Source organism: Schistocerca cancellata, chromosome 3, assembly GCF_023864275.1.
Source record: "Schistocerca cancellata isolate TAMUIC-IGC-003103 chromosome 3, iqSchCanc2.1, whole genome shotgun sequence".
NCBI classification, from domain to species: domain Eukaryota; kingdom Metazoa; phylum Arthropoda; class Insecta; order Orthoptera; family Acrididae; genus Schistocerca; species Schistocerca cancellata.
The window spans coordinates 774,481,405-774,502,572 of record NC_064628.1 but is presented as its reverse complement, the minus strand read 5'-3'; the positions used below and the strand labels follow the sequence as shown (position 1 = coordinate 774,502,572).

At 43.5% G+C, this 21,168-nt stretch overlaps 1 protein-coding gene across 1 annotated transcript in view; it reads left to right on the top strand.

The window, feature by feature from the left end:
* The window catches only part of LOC126175813 (fibronectin type 3 and ankyrin repeat domains protein 1-like), a 168,894-nt gene that overhangs the window by 91,743 nt on the left and 55,983 nt on the right, over positions 1–21,168 (top strand). The window contains exon 6 of the mRNA XM_049922801.1: positions 20,211–20,338. Coding sequence (XP_049778758.1) covers positions 20,211–20,338 — 128 coding nt within the window. The remainder of the gene's footprint in view (positions 1–20,210; positions 20,339–21,168) is intronic.

Below are 21,168 nucleotides of genomic sequence, written 5' to 3'. Positions count from 1 at the left end.
ACTTCAAACTAACCCTGCTAGTCGACGACTGCGCCCACAGACACGGCACAGCGGCTACAATGCAACTATCAATTAGCCTCCTGCGACTTATTGTTGCGCCGTACTGCAAAACTTTCCTCGTACCGTTTGTATTAGAGGTGTTGTGTGGTCAGTATGTTCGCCGAATGTAGCGACTCTTGATAGTTTTCTTTGACACATATCAATAGCATTCTGTACTTTATTCCAGTTACATTTAGCGCTGCCTGTATTGTCCACATAATTAACATGTTTACACACGTGAAACAGAATGTTACCAGTCTCATCGTGAGGTAGCGCAGTGTGTCGTTCCATAAAACGCTATCACCTAATACCTTAGGAAGATGCTTATATTCCAGTGGGAGAACGAATGACGAGAGGTTGTGACCGACCACCTGCTCGAATTCTCGGCTGGAAACTGCAAGTGTCATCACGTTTGTTGTAATTTCAGCACTTAGATTCTTTTCAAGAAAACGCCCAGAAAAAATATAATTATCTTAGCTCTCGAAGTTCTCGACGAAGTCGAACTGCACGATTGACTTCAGACTCTTCAAGTATCAGCGTTGCATGGGAATGCACTACGGGTTTAATAACCATGAATAACAAGTTCGCGTTAGTTTTAATGATTCTTCAATGTTTATTCAAGCTTCTTGTTACACATACTTCTAAGAATCATGAAAGCTGGAGCATAAACACTAACAGTGTGCATATCAGAACATAATTAGCATTTACACAAACCGTCTGTCGCCTAACAGAAAACATCAGCGTCTCCCCTCTTAACTTTCAGTGCTAAACGTGGCGCATTTGCTCCGAGATCAATACAAACTGTTGCAGTTTCATCTCTTTACACAGGTTACTAACAACTGTTCAGATTTATGTTAACTATACAACCAGTGTTGATAATTTTCATAAATGTACCTAGCTCTTCATAATAATCTACAAATAAAAATACATAATTTAGCAATATGATTTTTAGCAGTGCAAGGAACTTTATCTCGCCAGTTGTTTTGATACTTGCAAAGACAAGACAACACTTCAATGTTGACTTTTCTCTGAAAATAAGGTTCCAGGTTTTAAATATTGAGAATTAAGTGTGTTTTATAATTTCCACTTGAGTCTCAATTTCCTTGTCTGATATTTAGATTTTAACCCAACTCAACAGATTCGACATGAATTGAAGTGCGTTGTGTTTACTCCGTCCTCTAAGCTTTCTAATGAGCTCTAAATTATAGAAAGGTAATTAATTTTTACATGTATGTAACTTTTGAAGCTAAATATTTCGTCAGATCGTGTATCAGTTTGTTTTCTGTAAAGCTTTCTGCACTTTTACCCCAATAAGTGGTCATTGCGGAAGTAAATGAAGTATTAGTCACACTTAATTGCTTCTCAATATATTATTTTTAAATCTTTATGTGTCCCAAACATGGTTGTAGTTACTATTCGTCAGAAATCTTTCTTTTCTTTATTAACTCGTGAAAATATAAACTGAACGTTATAAATTTATATAAGAGTTAATTTCAAACGTAGTATTCTGATCTCACTTCTGCGTTAACAGGTATTATATGCAGAAATTTGAACGTGCAAAATTCTGCTGAAGTAAGCGATACACAGCAAATAGTATTTCAGTATCCGATATACGACTCAATTCAGTATCGTAGCATCCGATAGACGCTATAAAACGTTATAAGGTACAAACCAACGGGCTGCCAGGGGAAGTATAGCACAAGTATGGCCGACATTATTCGCGACTGGCGTTCAATAAGTAATGCAAGATTTCTTTTCAGAAAGTAAGTTGGTTTTATTCAGAATCCAATACACGATATTATTCCTCACTCCTCTGGCTACAGAATATTATTTTACAAAATAATCTCCAGGCAATGCGACGGCCTTATGCCAACGTCTATACCCGTATGGTACCACTATACTGGTTGACGTCAGAGCCAACGTCTTGCTGCATCAATAACCTCCCCATCACTCACGTACTGCTTCCCGAAGAATGCATCCTTCATTGCGCCAATGCTGATGGAAGTAGGAAGGTGCGAGATCCAGGTTGTAGGGAGGATGAGGAAGGACGTTCCAGTTAAGTGTTGTGAGCTCCTCTCAGGTGCGCGGACTTGATGAGGCCTTGTGTTGTCATGGAGAAGGAGAAGTTAGTTTGCATTTTTGTGGCGGCGAACACGCTGACGTCGTTTCCTCAATTTCCTTAGAGCACCACAATACCTTCAGAGTTGATCGTTGCACCACGAGGCAGGATAACAAACAGAATAACCCCTTCAGAGTCCCAGAAGACAGTCGCCATGACTTTGCCGGCTGAGCGTAATTCTTTGAACTCTTTCTTCAGAGGAGAGGTGGTGTGACTCCACTCCTTGGGTTGCCATTTTGTTTCCGGTTCGAAGTGGCGAGACCATGTTTCATCGCTTGTGATGATGTTGAACAAAAAATTGTCACGATCAGCTTCGTAATGTGAGCAATTCCGCACAGATGGTCCTTCGTTGCTCTTTATGGTCTTCTGTTAGGCGCAGAGGAAGCCAGCGGACACACTCATTTGTGTATCCCAACTGGTGGACGACTGTGTCAGCACTGCCAACAGTGACTTCCAGCTGAGCAGCGCGTCTCCAGTCTTGGAGGACTCCAGCTGTGTGCGGCCGGCCGGCAAACTGGGGATCGCACAGGTGCGACCGTGATGCGATGATGACAGACGCCTCGCCCAACGACCCATCGTGCTTTTGTTCGCTGTCAGGTCTCCGTAGACATTCTGCAAGCGTCTATGAATATCTGCGATGCTCTGGTTTTCCGTAAAAATAAATCCAGAGTCAGCTCTGTGTGGAACGCACCTGCGTTACAGACGCCATTTTGAAGGTTACGTATAGCGCTGTCACCTATCGGAACTTCACGAAACTACGGGGGCTGAAGCCAGGATATTCCACGATGTCCCACAATATAGTCCCCTTTTTTTCAACAGTAACTGGCCGAGAAAAAAATGTAAGCATTACTTACTGAACGCCCCTCGTAAAAAGGATGTCCCAGAAGAAATGGTGAATTTTCAGGGATAGGACAGGAACGACCATTCGAAAGAAAAAGTCTAGCAAACATGGTCTCTAAAGCTATGGGAGGCTGTTCAGTACAAGAGATGTGTTTCACGTTAGCGATGATATTCCAATGTTCAAATGTGTGTGAATTCCTGAGGGACCAAACTGCTGAGGTCATCGGTCCCTTCACTTACACACTACTTAAACTAACTTACGCTAAGAACAACACACATAGCGATGATGGACAAGCGCTCATAGTTATTAAGGTATGCATTTTAGAGACCACGTTTACTGGGAATCTTTTTCTTGTTTTGGATCCTTTTACTACCTCTAAAAATATGGAAAGCGAAGAGCTTACAGTAGAAGAGGTTTGTTTTCACATTATGTAAGATGAAGTAGTGCTCATAGCTCTTCGTGTATACATTTTAGAGACCATGTTTAGTGGAGTATTTTGCTCCGAATGATCATTCCTGACATATCCCTGAATTTTGACCATTCCACCTGGAACGCCCTGTTTATATTTGACATACTTTTACATATTTCCCCTGTACCTTTAGTGTATTTTACCCCTCGGTTTCATTTTATTTCCGAGGAAGCCTTTAATTGTTCCCGTAATTTATCGTTATTTCTAGAAAAACGACTGTCGCTGGCAACCGTTGATTGTCAGCTGTTTTACACCATGCGATATTTAAAAAGGACGTTAAACGTATCTGTAGTACTCAGCCATATGGCATTATCTTTGGTCCCGAAACATTGTGGCAAAAGTACTGGCTCGCTGCAGTGCTCATTCTCAAGACGTGGTTGATGCACTGAATGTTGTTGTGGTCTTCAGTCCTGAGACTGGTTTGATGCAGCTCTTCATGCTACTCTATCCTGTGCAAGCTTCTTCATCTCCCAGTACCTACTGCAACCTACATCCTTCTGAATCTGCTTAGTGTATTGATCTCTTGGTCTCCCTCTACGATTTTTACCCTCCACGCTGCCCTCCAATGCTAAATTTGTGATCCCTCGATGCCTCAGAACATGTCCTACCAACCGATCCCTTCTTCTAGTGCCACAAACTTCTCTTCTCCCCAATCCTATTCAACACCTCCTCATTAGTTATGTGATCTACCCATCTAATCTTCAGCATTCTTCTGTAGCACCACATTTCGAAAGCTTCTATTCTCTTCTTGTCCAAACTAGTTATCGTCCATGTCTCACTTCCATACATGGCTACACTCCATACAAATACTTTCAGAAACGACTTCCTGACACCTAAATCTATATTCGATGTTAACAAATTTCTCTTCTTGAGAAACGCTTTCCTTGCCATTACCAGTCTACATTTTATATCCTCTCTACTTCGACCATCATCGGTTATTTTACTCCCTAAATAGCAGAACTCCTTTACTACTTTAAGTGTCTCATTTCCTAATCTAATTCCCTCAGCATCACCCGACTTAATTCGACTACATTCCATTATCCTTGTTTTGCTTTTGTTGATGTTCATCTTATATCCTCCTTTCAAGACACTGTCCATTCCGTTCAACTGCTCTTCCAAGTCCTTTGCTGTCTCTCACAGAATTACAATGTCATCGGCGAACCTCAAAGTTTTTACTTCTTCTCCATGAATTTTAATACCTACTCCGAATTTTTCTTTTGTTTCCTTTACTGCTTGCTCAATATACAGATTGAATAACATCGGGGAGAGGCTACAACCCTGTCTCACTCCTTTCCCAACCACTGCTTCCCTTTCATGCCCCTCGACTCTTATAACTGCCATCTGGTTTCTGTACAAATTGTAAATAGCCTTTCGCTCCCTGTATTTTACCCCTGCCACCTTCAGAATTTGAAAGAGAGTATTCCAGTCAACATTGTCAAAAGCTTTCTCTAAGTCTACAAATGCTAGAAACGTAGGTTTGCCTTTTCTTAATCTTTCTTCCAAGATAAGTCGTAAGGTCAGTATTGCCTCACGTGTTCCAACATTTCTACGGAATCCAAACTGATCTTCCCCGAGGTCGGCTTCTACCAGTTTTTCCATTCGTCTGTAAAGAATTCGCGTTAGTATTTTGCAGCTGTGACTTATTAAACTGATAGTTCGGTAACTTTCACATCTGTCAACACCTGCTTTCTTTGGGATTGGAATTATTATATTCTTCTTAAAGTCTGAGGGTATTTCGCCTGTCTCATACATCGTGCTCACCAGATGGTAGAGTTTTGCCATGACTGGCTCTCCCGAGGCCATCAGTAGTTCTAATGGAATGTTGTCTACTCCCGGGGCCTTGTTTCGACTCAGGTCTTTCAGTGCTCTGTCAAACTCTTCACGCAGTATCTTATCTCCCATTTCATCTTCATCTACATCCTCTTCCATTTCCATAATATTGTCCTCAAGTACATCGCCCTTGTATAAACCCTCTATATACTCCTTCCACCTTTCTGCTTTCCCTTCTTTGCTTAGAACTGGGTTTCCATCTGAGCTCTTGATATTCATAGAAGTGGTTCTCTTTTCTCCAAAAGTCTCTTTAATTTTCCTGTAGGCAGTATCTATCTTACCCCTAGTGAGACAAGCCTCTACATCCTTACATTTGTCCTCTAGCCATCCCTGCTTAGCCATTTTGCACTTCCTGCCGATTTCATTTTTGAGATGTTTGTATTCCTTTTTGCCTGCTTCATTTACTGCATTTTTATATTTTCTCCTTTCATCAATTAAATTCAATATTTCTTCTGTTACCCAAGGATTTCTATTAGCCCGCGTCTTTTTACCTACTTGATCCTCTGCTGCCTTCACCACTTCATCCCTCAGAGCTACCCATTCTTCTTCTACTGTATTTCTTTCCCCCATTCCTGTCAATTGTTCCCTAATGCTCTCCCTGAAACTCTCTACAACCTCTGGTTCTTTGAGTTTATCCAGGTCCCATCTCCTTAAATTCCCACCTTTTTGCAGTTTCTTCAGTTTCAATCTGCAGTTCATAACCAATAGATTGTGGTCAGAATCTACATCTGCCCCAGGAAATGTCTTACAATTTAAAACCTGGTTCCTAAATCTCTGTCTTACCATTATATAATCTATCTGAAACCTGTCAGTATCTCCAGGCTTCTTCCATGTATACAGCCTCCTTTCATGATTCTTGAACCAAGTGTTAGCTATGATTAAGTTATGCTCTGTGCAAAATTCTACAAGGCGGCTTCCTCTTTCATTCCTTCCCCCCAATCCATATTCACCTACTATGTTTCCTTCTCTCCCTTTTCCTACTGACGAATTCCAGTCACCCATGACTATTAAATTTTCGTCTCCCTTCACTACCTGAATAATTTCTTTTATCTCGTCATACATTTCATCTATTTCTTCATCATCTGCAGAGCTAGTTGGCATATAAACTTGTACTACTGTAGTAGGCATGGGCTTTGTGTCTATCTTGCCCACAATAATGCGTTCACTATGTTGTTTGTAGTAGCTAACCCGCACTCCTACTTTTTTATTCATTATTAAACCTACTCCTGCATTACCCCTATTTGATTTTGTATTTATAACCCTGTAATCACCTGACCAAAAGTCTTGTTCCTCCTGCCACCGAACTTCACTAATTCCCACTATATCTAACTTTAACCTATCCATCTCCCTTTTTAAATTTTCTAACCTACCTGCCCGATTAAGTGATCTGACATTCCACGCTCCGATCCGTAGAACGCCAGTTTTCTTTCTCCTGATAACGACGTCCTCTTGAGTAGTCCCCGCCCGAAGATCCGAATGGGGGACTATTTTACCTCCGGAATATTTTACCCAAGAGGACGCCATCATCATTTAATCATACAGTAGAGCTGCATGTCCTCGGGAAAAATTACGGCTGTAGTTTCCCCTTGCTTTCAGCCGTTCGCAGTACCAGCACAGTAAGGCCGTTTTGGTTAATGTTACAAGGCCAGATCAGTCAATCATCCAGACTGTTGCCCCTGCAACTACTGAAAAGGCTGCTGCCCCTCTTCAGGAACCACATGTTTGTCTGGCCTCTCAACAGATACCCCTCCGTTGTGGTTGCACCTACGGTACGGCCATCTGTATCGCTGAGGCACGCAAGCCTCCCCACCAACGGCAAGGTCCATGGTTCATGAGGGGGATGCACTGAATAAGGCAAATAAAAAACAGACTGAGCTTCACTCTTTTAAAGTATTCCAAGTCAATTAATAAACACTGGAGTTGGTGCGCCGATTTTCGTAACACGAGCGGACGCGAGGCGCACTTTACACACATGCAAAGAATAGCTGTTTTATGTTACCAAGGTAAACATGGCCCGCCCGGTTGGCCGTGCGGTCTAACTCACGGCTTTCCGGGCGGGAAGGAGCGCTTGGTCCCCGGCACGAATCCGCCCGGCGGATTTGTGTCGAGGTCCGGTGAATCGGCCAGTCTGTGGATGGTTTTTAGGCGGTTTTCTATCTGCCTCAGCGAATGCGGGCTGGTTCCCCTTATTCCGCTTCAGTTACACTATGACGGCGATTGCTGCGCAAACAAGTTCTATCACGCAAACATAGGGGCTACACTCGTCTGGTGTGAGACGTTGCCTGGGAGGTCCAGCGGGGGCCGAACCGCACAATAACCCTGGGATCGGTGTGGGGCGGCGGAGGGGTGAAGTGGACTGCGGTAGTCGTCGCGGGGTTGTGGACCACTGCGGCTGTGGCGGGGACGGAGCCTCTCCGTCGTTTGTAGGTCCTCGGTTAACATACAATACAATACAATACAAAGGTAAACGTGTGTCAGCAGAGTCACAGTTTAATCTTAGTTTGGCTCAAATGGTTCAAATGGCTCTGAGCACTATGGGACTTAACTTCTGAGGTCATCAGTCCCCTAGAACTTAGAACTACTTAAACCTAACTAACCTAAGGACAGCACACACATCCATGCCCAAGGCAGGATTCGAACCTGCGTCCGTAGCGGTCGCGCGGTTCCGAACTGAAGCGCCTAGAACCGCTCGGCCACGCCGGCCGGCTAATCTTAGTTTAATTGGCTCTAAGCACTATGGGACTTAACATCTGAGGTCATCAGTCCCCTAGAACTTAGAACTACTTAAACCTAAGGACATCACACACATCCATGCCCGAGGCAGGATTCGAACCTGCGACCGTGGCGGTTGCGCGGTTCCAGACTGAAGCGCCCAGAACCGCTCGGCCACTCCGGCCGGCCTTAGTTTAATTAAACGACAATAAAACAAACTTACATTACATGAGCTAAATCACTGTTTAATTAAACAACAATAAAATAAACTTTCATTATGTTACTCTGTTGCCGCGTACAAGTGTTACCCCTCAATAATGACACACTCGAAGCATTAAACGGCGCAGGTGTTTCAGACCCCAGTTAAACGCTTACTCCATTACTAATTATTTCGTAGACAACTATCTCATTGTGGGACTGTGTTGCTACCTCGGAATATGGGCCATTTTCTCGCACGGATCGTATATTTTTTTCTCACCTAGCTTTCTGATTATTTTAATTACTGCTCCTCACTTACACATAGGAGAACACTACTTGTCACTGTCGTAGACGCACTAATGAAGAAATGGGTCCGGGCTCACAACTGTAAAACAACAATGGAACGGTACAAGATTATGTTATTTGTGGTTGGTGCACTTTGTACACAGGCGCCTCAACTCGAGGTTTAAAGAAAAGAAATACTAACAGGTCCTTTTCAGACTTTTCTACATGTCAACCCTTCTCATCGTCACCTTCACTCCTAGCACTGGTGGGGATGTTTTTCTCCCTGAATATAACCTATGAAAAAAAAAATCACGCCGAAGAAATTATCCTGTAGATGTGATTTTTGTGTACAGACGAATGATTACAGTTTCAGAAAAATTGGATGATTTATTCAAGAGAAAGAGCTTCACAAATTGAGCAAGTCAGTAACGCGTTGGTGCACCTATGGCCCTTACGCAAGCAGTTATGCGACTTGTGATTGATTGATAGAGTTGTTGGATGTTCCCCTGATTGATATCGTGCCTCAATCAATCCAATTGGCGCGTCAGATTGTCAACATCACGAGATGGTTGGAGGGTCCTGTCCATAGCGCTCCAAACATTCTCATTTTGGAAGAGAGCCGGCGACCTTGCTGGAGAAGGTAGGGTTTGGCAACGCAAAGGCAAGCAGTGGAAACTCCCGCCGTGTGCGGACAGACATTATCTCGCTGAAATACAGGGTTATTACAAATGATTGAAGCGATTTCACAGCTCTACAATAACTTTATTATTTGAGATATTTTGAAAATGCTTTGCACACACATACAAAAACTCAAAAAGTTTTTTTAGGCATTCACAAATGTTCGATATGTGCCCCTTTAGTGATTCGGCAGACATCAAGCCGATAATCAAGTTCCTCCCACACTCGGCGCAGCATGTCCCCATCAATGAGTTCGAAAGCATCGTTGATGCGAGCTCGCAGTTCTGGCACGTTTCTTGGTAGAGGAGGTTTAAACACTGAATCTTTCACATAACCCCACAGAAAGAAATCGCATGGGGTTAAGTCGGGAGAGCGTGGAGGCCATGACATGAATTGCTGATCATGATCTCCACCACGACCGATCCATCGGTTTTACAACCTCCTGTTTAAGAAATGCCGAACTTCATGATGAAACTGCGGTGGAGCACCATCCTGTTGAAAGATGAAGTCGGCGCTGTCGGTCTCCAGTTCTGGCATGAGCCAATTTTCCGCGGGCTACGCGTGAAACTTGCCCGCACGCGTTCAACCGTTTCTTCGCTCACTGCAGGCCGACCCGTTGATTTCCCCTTACAGAGGCATCCAGAAGCTTTAAACTGCGCATACCATCGCCGAATGGAGTTAGCAGTTGGTGGATCTTTGTTGAACTTCGTCCTGAAGTGTCGTTGCACTGTTATGACTGACTGATGTGAGTGCATTTCAAGCACGACATACGCTTTCTCGGCTCCTGTCGCCATTTTGTCTCACTGCGCTCTCGAGCGCTCTGACGGCAGAAACCTGAAGTGCGGCCTCAGCCGAACAAAACTTTATGAGTTTTTCTACGTATCTGTAGTGTGTCGTGACCATATGTCAACGAATGGAGCTACAGTGAATTTATGGAATCGCTTCAATCATTTGTAATAGCCCTGTATAAGTCCAGGATGGTTTGCCATGAAGAACAACAAAACGGGACTTAGAGTATCGTCGACTTACCGCTGTGCTATGAGGATGTCACAGATGACAACCAATGGGGTCATGCTATGAAACGAAATGACACCACAGCCCATCACTCATGGTTGTCACGTCTAATGGCGGGCAGCTATCAAATCCCGCTGCTGTCGGGGATGTCTCCAGAGACGTCTTTGGCCGGGAATCTCATTGACTGGAGTAGAACTGTCTTAAGTGATGAGTCCCGCTTTTCGAACTCAGCCTCGATGACCAGCGCCTCGGACAGCGGTGGGGTACCAACCTGAACCTACGGTTCAGCAGTTTAACTTGGGGTCAGAACAATAGTGCAGCTTAATACCTTTTTTTTTTGTTTTTGTAGGAACAGCTTCGCGAGGGGTACAAATCTAGTTAACTGCCACGGTAAACCCTACGAGCTTGTCAATCAAAGCTTTTATCTCTAGGTTTATGGTATGGTATTTACCTATGCACTCATCAATTAGAATAAAAAAATGCTCCGAAATATTTTATAACAGTGGAATGTTAATCACATTGGGGGTTATTTCTTTTTCTTGTTAGTTTCATGAAGTGCGGCTTCGTTTGAACCATAATCGTCGCATTAGAGTGCGAGAAAGGAGCCGCTCAATTGCAGTAGTCTGTGAACGAACACTGCAACATGTTTGCTGTCAGCGGTGAACACAATGAATAAAACATTGTGCTAAGCAGGACAACACTTCACACGTCGCAGAGGGAAGAATGCTGCGACTTCCTAATGGCGCGGAAGCGTGAGCTTCATTCCGAAATGCAAGCTGTGGACAATGCAAGAGAAATGAAAAGTTAACTGAATTTGGGTATCTGACAAAAGGTTACGAAAGGAACACAGATGCGTATTTGTGACGGTGTAATGGTATCTGCGGTAAGAACTAGGGTAAGGTCAGTCGACACAAAAGTTTTCTGGGATTGGCACCGCGTCATAATGTAAAAGCTACTGCTGCTGGAGAAAAACCAACGTTGCAGCCACGATTGCAGCGGCCTTCTTATAGGGTAAGATCAGTTTGGGTGACAAAGAAATATGGGAATACGCGAAGCAATATTCATCCAACAACTTATAAGATGGGTTGAAAAATGAAAGGCTGTATTTATACCATTTGTAGATTTATGAAAAAAAACTTTTGACAATCTTGACAGGAGCACACGCTTTGAAATTCTGATCATATATAATAGGTCATATACATGGAGCGATAGGCTATTAACAACTTGTAGAGGAATCAAGCTGCGATTAGAGTCTAAGGACCCAGAAATTGATAAAAAAAAAGGTGACACAGTATTGTAGGTACCTGTTCCTCATGTTTCTCAGTCTGCAGATCGAGCAAGCAGTAAAGGAAGCCAAGGAGAACTTTGGAAACGGAATTTAACTTCAGGGAGAAGAAAAGAAAACTTTAAGATTTGCTGGTGGCATCGTAAAACTATGAGTTGGCTTAAAACTTCGAACATCGGTTGAACGGAATTGATAGTGGCTTGAAAAGTGGTTATAAGGTAAATATCAACAGAAATAATGGAATGTACTCCACATAAATTAGCCGATACTGAAGAAATAAGGGTAGGAAATGTGACACTAAAAGTAGGAGCGAAGTTCTGCTATTTGAACGGGAAAACAACTGCTGATGGTGGAAGTAAAGAGGATATAAAATGCAGACTGCATTAACATGAAAAGCGTTTCTTTTACAAAGAATGTACACTGCAGAGACAAATGTCATGGGATACCACCTAATATCGTATCGGACATCCTTTTGCCTGACGTAATACGCCAACTCGACGTAGTATGGACTCAGCAAGATGATGGATGATGATGAGGTCCCATACTCCGAGGAGCGTAGGGGACAATGCGGGAAGCCCACACCGCCGTACTGAGCAACGTCCTAGCGGAGGTAGTTTCCCATTGCCTTCCTCCGACTGCAATGGAGATGAATGATGATGATGAAGGCGACACAACAACACCCAGTCATCTCGAGGCAGGGAAAATCCCTGACCCCGCCGGGAATCGAACCCGGAACGCCTTGCGCGAGGAGCGAGAACGCTACCGCAAGACCACGAGCTGCAGACAAGATGATAGAAGTCCCCTGCAGAAATCCTGAGCCTTGCTACCTCTACAGCTGTCCATAACTGCGAAAGTATTGCCGGTGCAAGATTTTGTGCAAGAACTGACCGTTCTGTTATGTCTCATAGTTGTTCGATGTGTTTCATGTCCGGCGATCTGGGTGTTCACATCATTCGCTTGTCCATAATTGTCCAAAATGTTCTTCAAACCAGTCGCGAACAATTGTGACTTGGTGGTATGGCTCATTGTCGCCCATAAAAATTCCATAATTGTTTGGGAACAAGTAGCCGACAGTAACCGTTTCCAGTCAATTATCGGTACATTTGGACCATGTTGTGGCTTGGTGATATGGCTCTTTGTCACCCATAAAAAACCCATCGTTGTCAGGGAACAAGTAGCCGAATGTAACCATTTCTAGTCAATTATCGGTTCATTTGGACCACGTTGTGGCTCGGTAATATGGCTCACTGTCACCCACAAAATTTACATCGTTGTCTGGGAACAAGTAGTCGAATGCAACCATTTACAGTCAATTATTGGTTCATTTGGACCATATTGTGGCTCAGTGATATGTCTCACTGTCACCCAAAAAAATCCTATTGTTGTCTGGGAACAAGTAGTCGAACACAACCTTTTCTAGTCAATTATCGGTTCATTTGGACCACATTTTGGCTCAGTGATATGGCTCATTGCCACCCACAAAAATCCCCTGCGAACAAGTAGCCGAATGTAACTATTTCCAGTCAATTATCGGTTCATTTGGACCACGTTGTGGCTCGGTGATATGGTTCATTGTCACCCAAATAAATCCCATCGTTGTCTGGGAACAAGCAGTCGAACATAACCATTTCCAGTAAATTATCGGTTCATTTGGACCACATAAACACAGACCACACCGTTGTGGAGCCACCACCAAATTGGCGCAGTGCCTTGTTGTCAAACTTGGGTCCATAGCTTCGTGGGGTCTGCGCCACACTCAAACACTACCGTCAGCTCTTACCAACTGAAATCAAGATCCATCCGCCAGGCCACAGTTTTCCAGTAAATGTGTGATGTCTGTTCTTTTGGACATCTCCGAAAGAACAGACACAACGAATTCATATCATCGATTCACCTAGATGGGCAATGGGTCCACCCTCCTCAGTGCGGATCCACAAGTATGCCTGACCTCCTGCAGGAATCTCAGAGTAGCGAGCATGGAGCAAATGGACAGGGTCTGCAGATAGGTGACGCTCGATGGGAATGTAGCTCGGCTGTGATGCGTGCGACATACTCCGGGCAGATGCAGTGGCACTGTATCCCGGATGTCGGGGTGGTTAACGCACTTGCCTCATAAGCAGGAGAGCCTGGGTTCGAATCCCGGTCGGGAACACATTTTTACTCGTCGCCGCTGATTCCGCGTAATGTTCTGATGCAACTGACATCTGTAGTCCCTTCCCTTTCCCTTGCTTTCTTCCCCCCCCCCCCCTCCAACCTCTACCTTCAATTTACATACAACCCAACGGATATGGTTACGAGCCCAGCTGAGGCGCTACAGGCGATATCGTGCTGGTAATAAAGGCACTCGCGTCGATCGTCTGCTGCCACAGGCCATTAATGCCACATTTTGCCACACTCTCCTAACGGACACGTTCGTCGTATGTCCCACGCTGATTTCTGAGGTCATTCCACGCAGTGTTGCTTGCATGTTAGCACTGACAGCTTTACTCAAAGGCCACTGATCTCGGTCGTTAAATGAAGGCCGTCAGCCACTGCATTGCATGTGATGAGAGGTAATGTCTGAAATTCGGTATTCTCTACACACTCTTGACACCGTGGATTGGAATATTGAATTCCCTAATGATTTCCGAAATGGAGTATCCCGTGAGTGTAGCTCAAGCTACCATTCCGCATTCACAATCTGTTAATTCCAGCCTTCCAGCCATAATCACATTGGAAAACTTTTCACATGAATCACCTGAGTACAAATGACAGCTCCGCCAACACATTGCCCCTTTATACCTTGTATACACGATATTTCCGCTTTCTGTATATATGAATATCACTATCCCATGACTTTTGTCACCTCATTGTAGATTTAAGTATTAGAAAGTATTTTTCTGTCTGGAGTGTAGTTTTATACGGAAGTGAAACGTGGAGCGTAAAGAGAACAGGCAAGAACAGAACAGAAGCATTTGAAGAACGGTGTAATAGTTGAATGGTGAAGATCAGATGGGCAGATCGAGTAACTGAGAAGATACTGAATGTAATTGGGAAGAAAAGGGCTTTATGGCAAAGCTAGAAAAAAAAGGAGATTGGTCGATACAGCACAACCTGAGACATCAAAGATTACTTCTATGTCTACATCTGCATCATCATCCATACTCCACAATGCATACATTCCATAGAGGAGGGTATGTCGTGCCACTACCCAATACCAGTCATTCTATTTTCTGTCCACTCCCAAATGAAGTGTCATAAGAATAAGGGGTTTTCACAATTTAAGAGTGTTTCACAATTCATGTCACGTGCTTCTAGAGGCTGTATAGGGGACTTAGTTGATCAAATCTTATGTAGGAACCCCTTGTTTGGAAACGTCGTCCCACGACTATACAGAGTGTTAAAGCTATAGATGCTGACACCTATAAATGTATATATTTTATACAGGTTGAACAGTTTTTGACGTTGCTGAGCAACAGGCATACAATATCTTTTAAATGAACATACCACCATTTGACTGTTTTATTGTTTAAAAGTGCAACCCGGGTTTCGGCCTTTTATGCCATTCTCAACTATTTGATTTTACGTCTTTAATAGATACAGGGTGTTTCAAAAAGGACTTTACAACTTTGAAAATTCATATACATTAATTCATAGTACCTACAGAGGTAGTTGTAGTGTCAATTTGTAGGAAAATACATCAAGTTTTGTCTCGCGTTGTTCGCTAGTGCCGAATCGCAACGCAAGGAGCGCTAGCGGCAATTGCGTTAAAGATGGCTGCCTTTGCTGGACCCAAGCGTGCTAGCTGTTTGTTTTGGTTTGAAGAATCCAAGTCGGTGACAACAATTCAGCGTAATTTCCGTACCAAGTACGCTAAAGATCCTTCTAGTAGGCCTACAATTCATGAGTGGCATAAATGTCTTGTAGAAACAGGGTGCTCGGTAAGACATGGGAAATCATCAGGTCGTCCAAGCACATGTGACGACGTCGTAGAGCGAGGGAGGCAACGTTTTCTCAACGAAATCGACCCGGCGTGCATCTCGTGAACTGCAACCCATATACGACTGTTTGCCGTGTATTGAGAAACCGTCTGAATTTGAAAACGTGCAGATTGACTATCGTACATGCAGTGAAAGACATTGATAAAATTGCTCGCAAGAACTTCTGTGCAGACATGTTAAATCGATAGCATGAGGCTGAACATTTCTTGGACAAAATCATCTTTTCTCTCAAGCCGACTTTTGACTTAAGTGGCAAGGTCAACACGCATAACTGTCCGATTTGTGGCAGTGAAAATCTACATCAAACATTGCAACATGTTTTTGATAGCCCTAAACTGAACGTTTTTTGTGCATTGAGGAAGAACAAATTGATGGCCCCTTTTTTCCTGTGAGAGAACCATCAATGGGATAGTGTACCTGGATATGTTACAACAATTCTTGATACCACAGATCAACGAGGATGACCAAGAACGAAATGTTTACTTCATGCAAGATGGTGTATCACACCACTAACTGGCTGACATCCGAGACTTTCTCAGTGACCACTTTCCAGGTCCTTGGATTGGCCGTGATGCGCCAGTTGTATGACCCTCACGTTGACCCAAAGCCATTCGATTTCTTTTATGGGGATTCATGAAGGATATAGTGTTTGTGCCCCCTGTGCAGGCTTCTGTACCTGAACTCAGAGCAAGAATTTTCGCTGCCACTGAGCAAGTTACACCTGTAATGCTACAGCGAGTATGGGAAGAAATCGACCTCTGGTGGGATGTGTGCAGGATAACCAAGCCACACACAACATCTTTAGTTTAACGTAAAAGAACTTGATGAGTTTCCCTACAAAATAACACTAAGCCCAGCTCTATATCTTCTTTCAATAAATTTTTATGAATTTTTAAAGAAGTAAAGTGCTTTTTGAAACACCCTGTATTTCAGGACACTTAACAAGTTGTCAAGCTCAAAGTTGACCATAAATCAGGAAAAGGACATGTGCTCATATTTTATTTACCAACGCAAGCCTGCTTTTACTATATATGACGTGCTCCACGATTATTTGCTGATCTCTTACAAGATTGTGATTTTACATTTGGCATTTCGTGGGGAGCCAATATTTTTCTTAACTTGTGGCCAACTTTGAGCTTGACAGCATGTTAAGTGTCCTGTAATATATGTTAAAGACATAAAATTAAATAGTTGAAAATGGCGTTAAAGGCCGAAAACTGGGTTGTACTTAAATAAAAATTAAATATGGCGGTGTATTCTTTTAAAAAAGAATTATATAGGGTGATTCGGGGATGATGCTACAAGTTTTCTAGGATCATTTCGCAATTATGGACAGTTATAGAGATATCATGGCTTTATATTTCTTCAGGGGACTTCCAACAGCTTGTTGATTCAATGCCACGTTGTGTTGCTGCATTACGCCGCGCGAAAGGAGATCCGAGACGATATTAGGAGATATCCCACGACTTATGTCACCTTAGTGTACACCCTCTTAGGCCTGGTAACAACACTAAACATGAACAACACTAATGCACTGTGGTCGCCGTTCTCCATGTCACAGAGAATCGCTAATCTAATCAGTTCCATATCCGCCAATAGTTTTCTGGTGTACAAAGTTGCACTGACATTTAGCCATGTCATTGGGGTCCTTTTTTAGTTAGGAAGTGTATTTTGTATTCATGTTACACATTTATATATAAATCTGGCTAAATGATGACCATTTAGAATGTGTTATTTTTTAATTTTTTAAATGTAGATGTTAATTTAATGAGTGATTCCTACCCTAAAAATAGGAGGACTTGCCCAGGATAAAGTGTATCAGTTTATTTTCAAACTTTTTTGGGGTTGGGTTGGGTTCTTTGGGGAAGGAGATCAGACAGCGAGGTCATCGGATTTGGGAAGGAAGTCGGCCGTGCCCTTTCAAAGCAACCACCCCGGCATTTGCTTGGAGAGATTTAGGGAAATCACGGAAAACCTAAATCAGGATGGCCGGACGCGGGATTGAACCGTCGTCCTCCCGAATGCGAGTCCAGTGTCTAACCACTGCGCCACCTCACTCGGTCATCATTTTTTCTGCCAGATATTTATCGTTAAGTAGGTGATTAAAATTTTTGTTTGCCGCATTGTGCTCCTTTTAGCGCTAAAATCAACCTTTTTTAAAGTGGAATAACGATTGTCGCTTTTTCCTCTGATATTGTAGTTGTTTACCCCATTGTCCTTTTCAATTCTAGTGAATTATTTTTTACAAACTTCATGAGGGAATAAATATACTGTGAAGCGGTAGTAAGAATGCGTAACTTCTTAAATACATGCTGATCGTGGGAGAGCACTGATGTGTTGGCAGAAGAGCCAACACCGTGTTGCTAGAGGAGGCCGAAATGCACGCGTTAAGCTCACGCAGACTGGCGTGAGGTCTGGAACAGTTAAGGGAATTTATAGTAGCAAATAATAGTACATAGCTTCTGGAATACTTAACTTTAATCCATAATTGGAGGACATCGCTCTTGTTGATACATTAATAACAATCTCAATATAAACTGGTAATGGCGCCTTGCTAGGTCGTAGCAAATGACGTAGCTGAAGGCTATGCTAACTATCGTCTCGGCAAATGAGAGCGTATTTGTCAGTAATCCATCTCTGGCAAAGTCGGTTGTACAACTGGGGCGAGTGCTAGGACGTCTCTCTAGACCTGCCGTGTGGCGGCGCTCGGTCTGCAATCACTGACAGTGGCGACACGCGGGTCCGAGGTATACTAGCGGACCGCGGCCGATTTAAAGGCTACCACCTAGCAAGTGTGGTGTCTGGCGGTGACACCACATAATTTATAATGTTCTTACAGATCGTTTCTCAGCAATGAAAAGTTTCTTAAAGATGAGTTACCCCAAAATATTATTCGGCACAACATTACTGAATTAATTTACTGATCTGTAATTTTCAATGATTCGTAGGGAAAATGTGGTTGGAGTTTAAAAGCGTGTTATTTCCAGTTTAAATTTTCATCAATTTTGAAATTTCCATCCTAGTTATTATTTCCTCATCATGTATTACATTTACCATTGGTGTCACACCTCTAACTGTGCATGACTCAAAAAGTCGTGCCTTTGTGGAACTGAGCCTGAGATCATTTGCAGGAAACCACTCAGTAATACACTAAAGCGCCAAAGAAACTGGTATAGGCATGTGTATTCAAATACAGTGCTATGTAAACAGGCAGAATATGGCACTGCGGTCGGCAACGCCTATATAAGGCAAGTGTCTGGTGCCGCTGTTAGATCGGATACTGGTGCTACAGTCACAGGTTATCAATATTTAAGTAATTTTGAACATGGTGTTATAGTCGAACATTTCACAAATGTACCGTGAATATCAGGAATCCGGTAAGACATCAAATCCCCAACATCGCTGCGGCCGGTTAAAGATCCTGCAAGAACGGGACCAACGACGACTGACGAGAATCGTTCAACGCGACGGAAGTGCAACCCTTCAGCAAATTGGTGCAGACATCAACAAGTGTCACCGTGCGAACCATTCAACGAAACATTATCGATATGGCCTTTCAGAGCCGATGGCCAACTCGTGTACCCTTGATGACTGTATGACACATAGCTTTACGGCTCGCCTGGGCCCGTCAACGCGACATTGAATTGTTGATGACTGGAAACATGTTGTCTGGTCGGACGAGTCTCGTTCCAGATTGTATCGAGCGGATGGACGTGTGTGGATATAGAGACAATCTCATGAATCCATGGACCTTGCATGTTAGCAGGAGACCGCTCAAGCTCGTGGAGGCTCTGTAGTGGTGTGGGGCGTGTGCAATTGGAGTGATATGGAACCTCTGATGCGCCGAGATACGTACGTAAGCATCCTGTCTGATCACCTGCATCCGTTCATATCCATTGTGCATCCGTCGGACTTGGGCAATTGCAGCAGGACAATGCGACACCCCAAACGACCATAGTTGCTCCAGTGTGTCTCTAGGAACACTCTTCTGAGTTTAAACACTTTCGCTGGCCACCAAACTCCCCAGAAATTAACATTATTCAGCATATCTGAGATGCCTTGCAATGTGCTGTTCAGAAGAGATCTCTACCCCGTCGTAATCTTTCAGATTTATGGACAGCCCTGCAGGAATATTGGTGTAAGTTCCCTCCAACACTACTTCAGACATTAGTCGAGTCCATGCCACGTCGTGTTGCGGCATTTGTGCATGCTCGAGGGGGCCCTGCACGATATTAGGCAGCTGTACCAGTTCTCTTTGGCTCTTTAGTGTACTTTAACAAACAGAACTTCCATTTCTTCTGTTGCTGTATTCATGTTTGGACTGATTAGAAAACCAGTCTCATTTGCAAAAAGAACTAATTCTGGTTGTTGTTTATAAGACAGAGAGTCTGTTACGTAATGTATGACAATCAACAGTGGACATATGAGTGAACCTTACGGAAACCTGTAAGTGATTTCTCCCCAGTCAGAAGAATCTCCTCTGGTACAATATTCTACATTCTTTTGGTTATATACGACTTTATCCATTGGTTGGCTATTTCATGAAACCCAAAAGACCTCAGTTTATCTAGGAGGATATTGCGATTTATACAGTCTAATGCCTTAGGTAGGCCACAGAAAATACCAACTGGTGATATTTTGTTATTTAATGCTTGTAAAATATAGCGCATGAAACACTCTTTGCTTGAGATTTTTGGAAAACAGCAGTAGGACACGGCAGTGCCTGCAGCAGACTGAGTAGCCTATTGGTGTGTACGCAGGAGCGGGTGCACGCCGCTACACTACGCCGTCGACGCCTCCCAGCTGGACGTGGTCCGCCTGGCTCTCGACAGTGGCGCGGACATCGATGCTCGCGACAACCAAGGCTGGACACCCCTGATGCGTGGAGGTCAGTAGCGACGGGCCCTGCAGTGCAGCACACCGCTGCCCACCTCTTGTTCACACTTGGCTGGTCAAAACATTTGAACATTATCAGTGATAGTCGGTGTTGAACAAAGTACAACGCAAATACACGATTATGTTTCCGGAGTCGGGAGTAGAGCCAGTCGGCGTTAACTACCACACACGGTATTTCACCTGGGCACCAGCGTGACATTTTCGGGCGAACCGTTCCGGGACAGTAGCTATCAATTGGATAACGCTTGGACCCAATATTCCACGATTTTCTTCCCGATGCCAGCAACGACGAATGACATGCCACCGGATGGCTCGTGTTCATAAAACACTCAGGTTACTGGGAAGAGAGTCAAAATGACGTGTCACTCAATGCGACTGTGGCAGTCTACAACTTTGGAGACGCCATATTGTTTTCGTCGTATTTCGTTGCTTTAGTATTATAACTGTGTTATGGCAGTATGCCATTTCAAGGCAACAGCGCATTGAAGATTTATCACAGACACATCTCCATTGGTACGATACCTTATAATTAAGTGCCAGTTAATGACGAATCGGCGCTAAAAGCCTTCAGGAGATCCTAAAATGTATGGTAATTTTGTTTAGAGTTGCATGTGTTCTCTACCGCCTTATGGTCACAGATGTCGAGTTATAGAGTCGAAGGAAGGAGATTCGCGTTCTGCTAGATGCAATTTCTTCCTTTTTTTTTCATACTCGCATTTGTAACAGATTCTGAGGCCAGCAGTGACATTTGTGTTCTTGCTTATCACAAGCATTTGGCCATTTTTTTCGAATATGTCGCAAATTCCAAGGTTCAGAACTCTC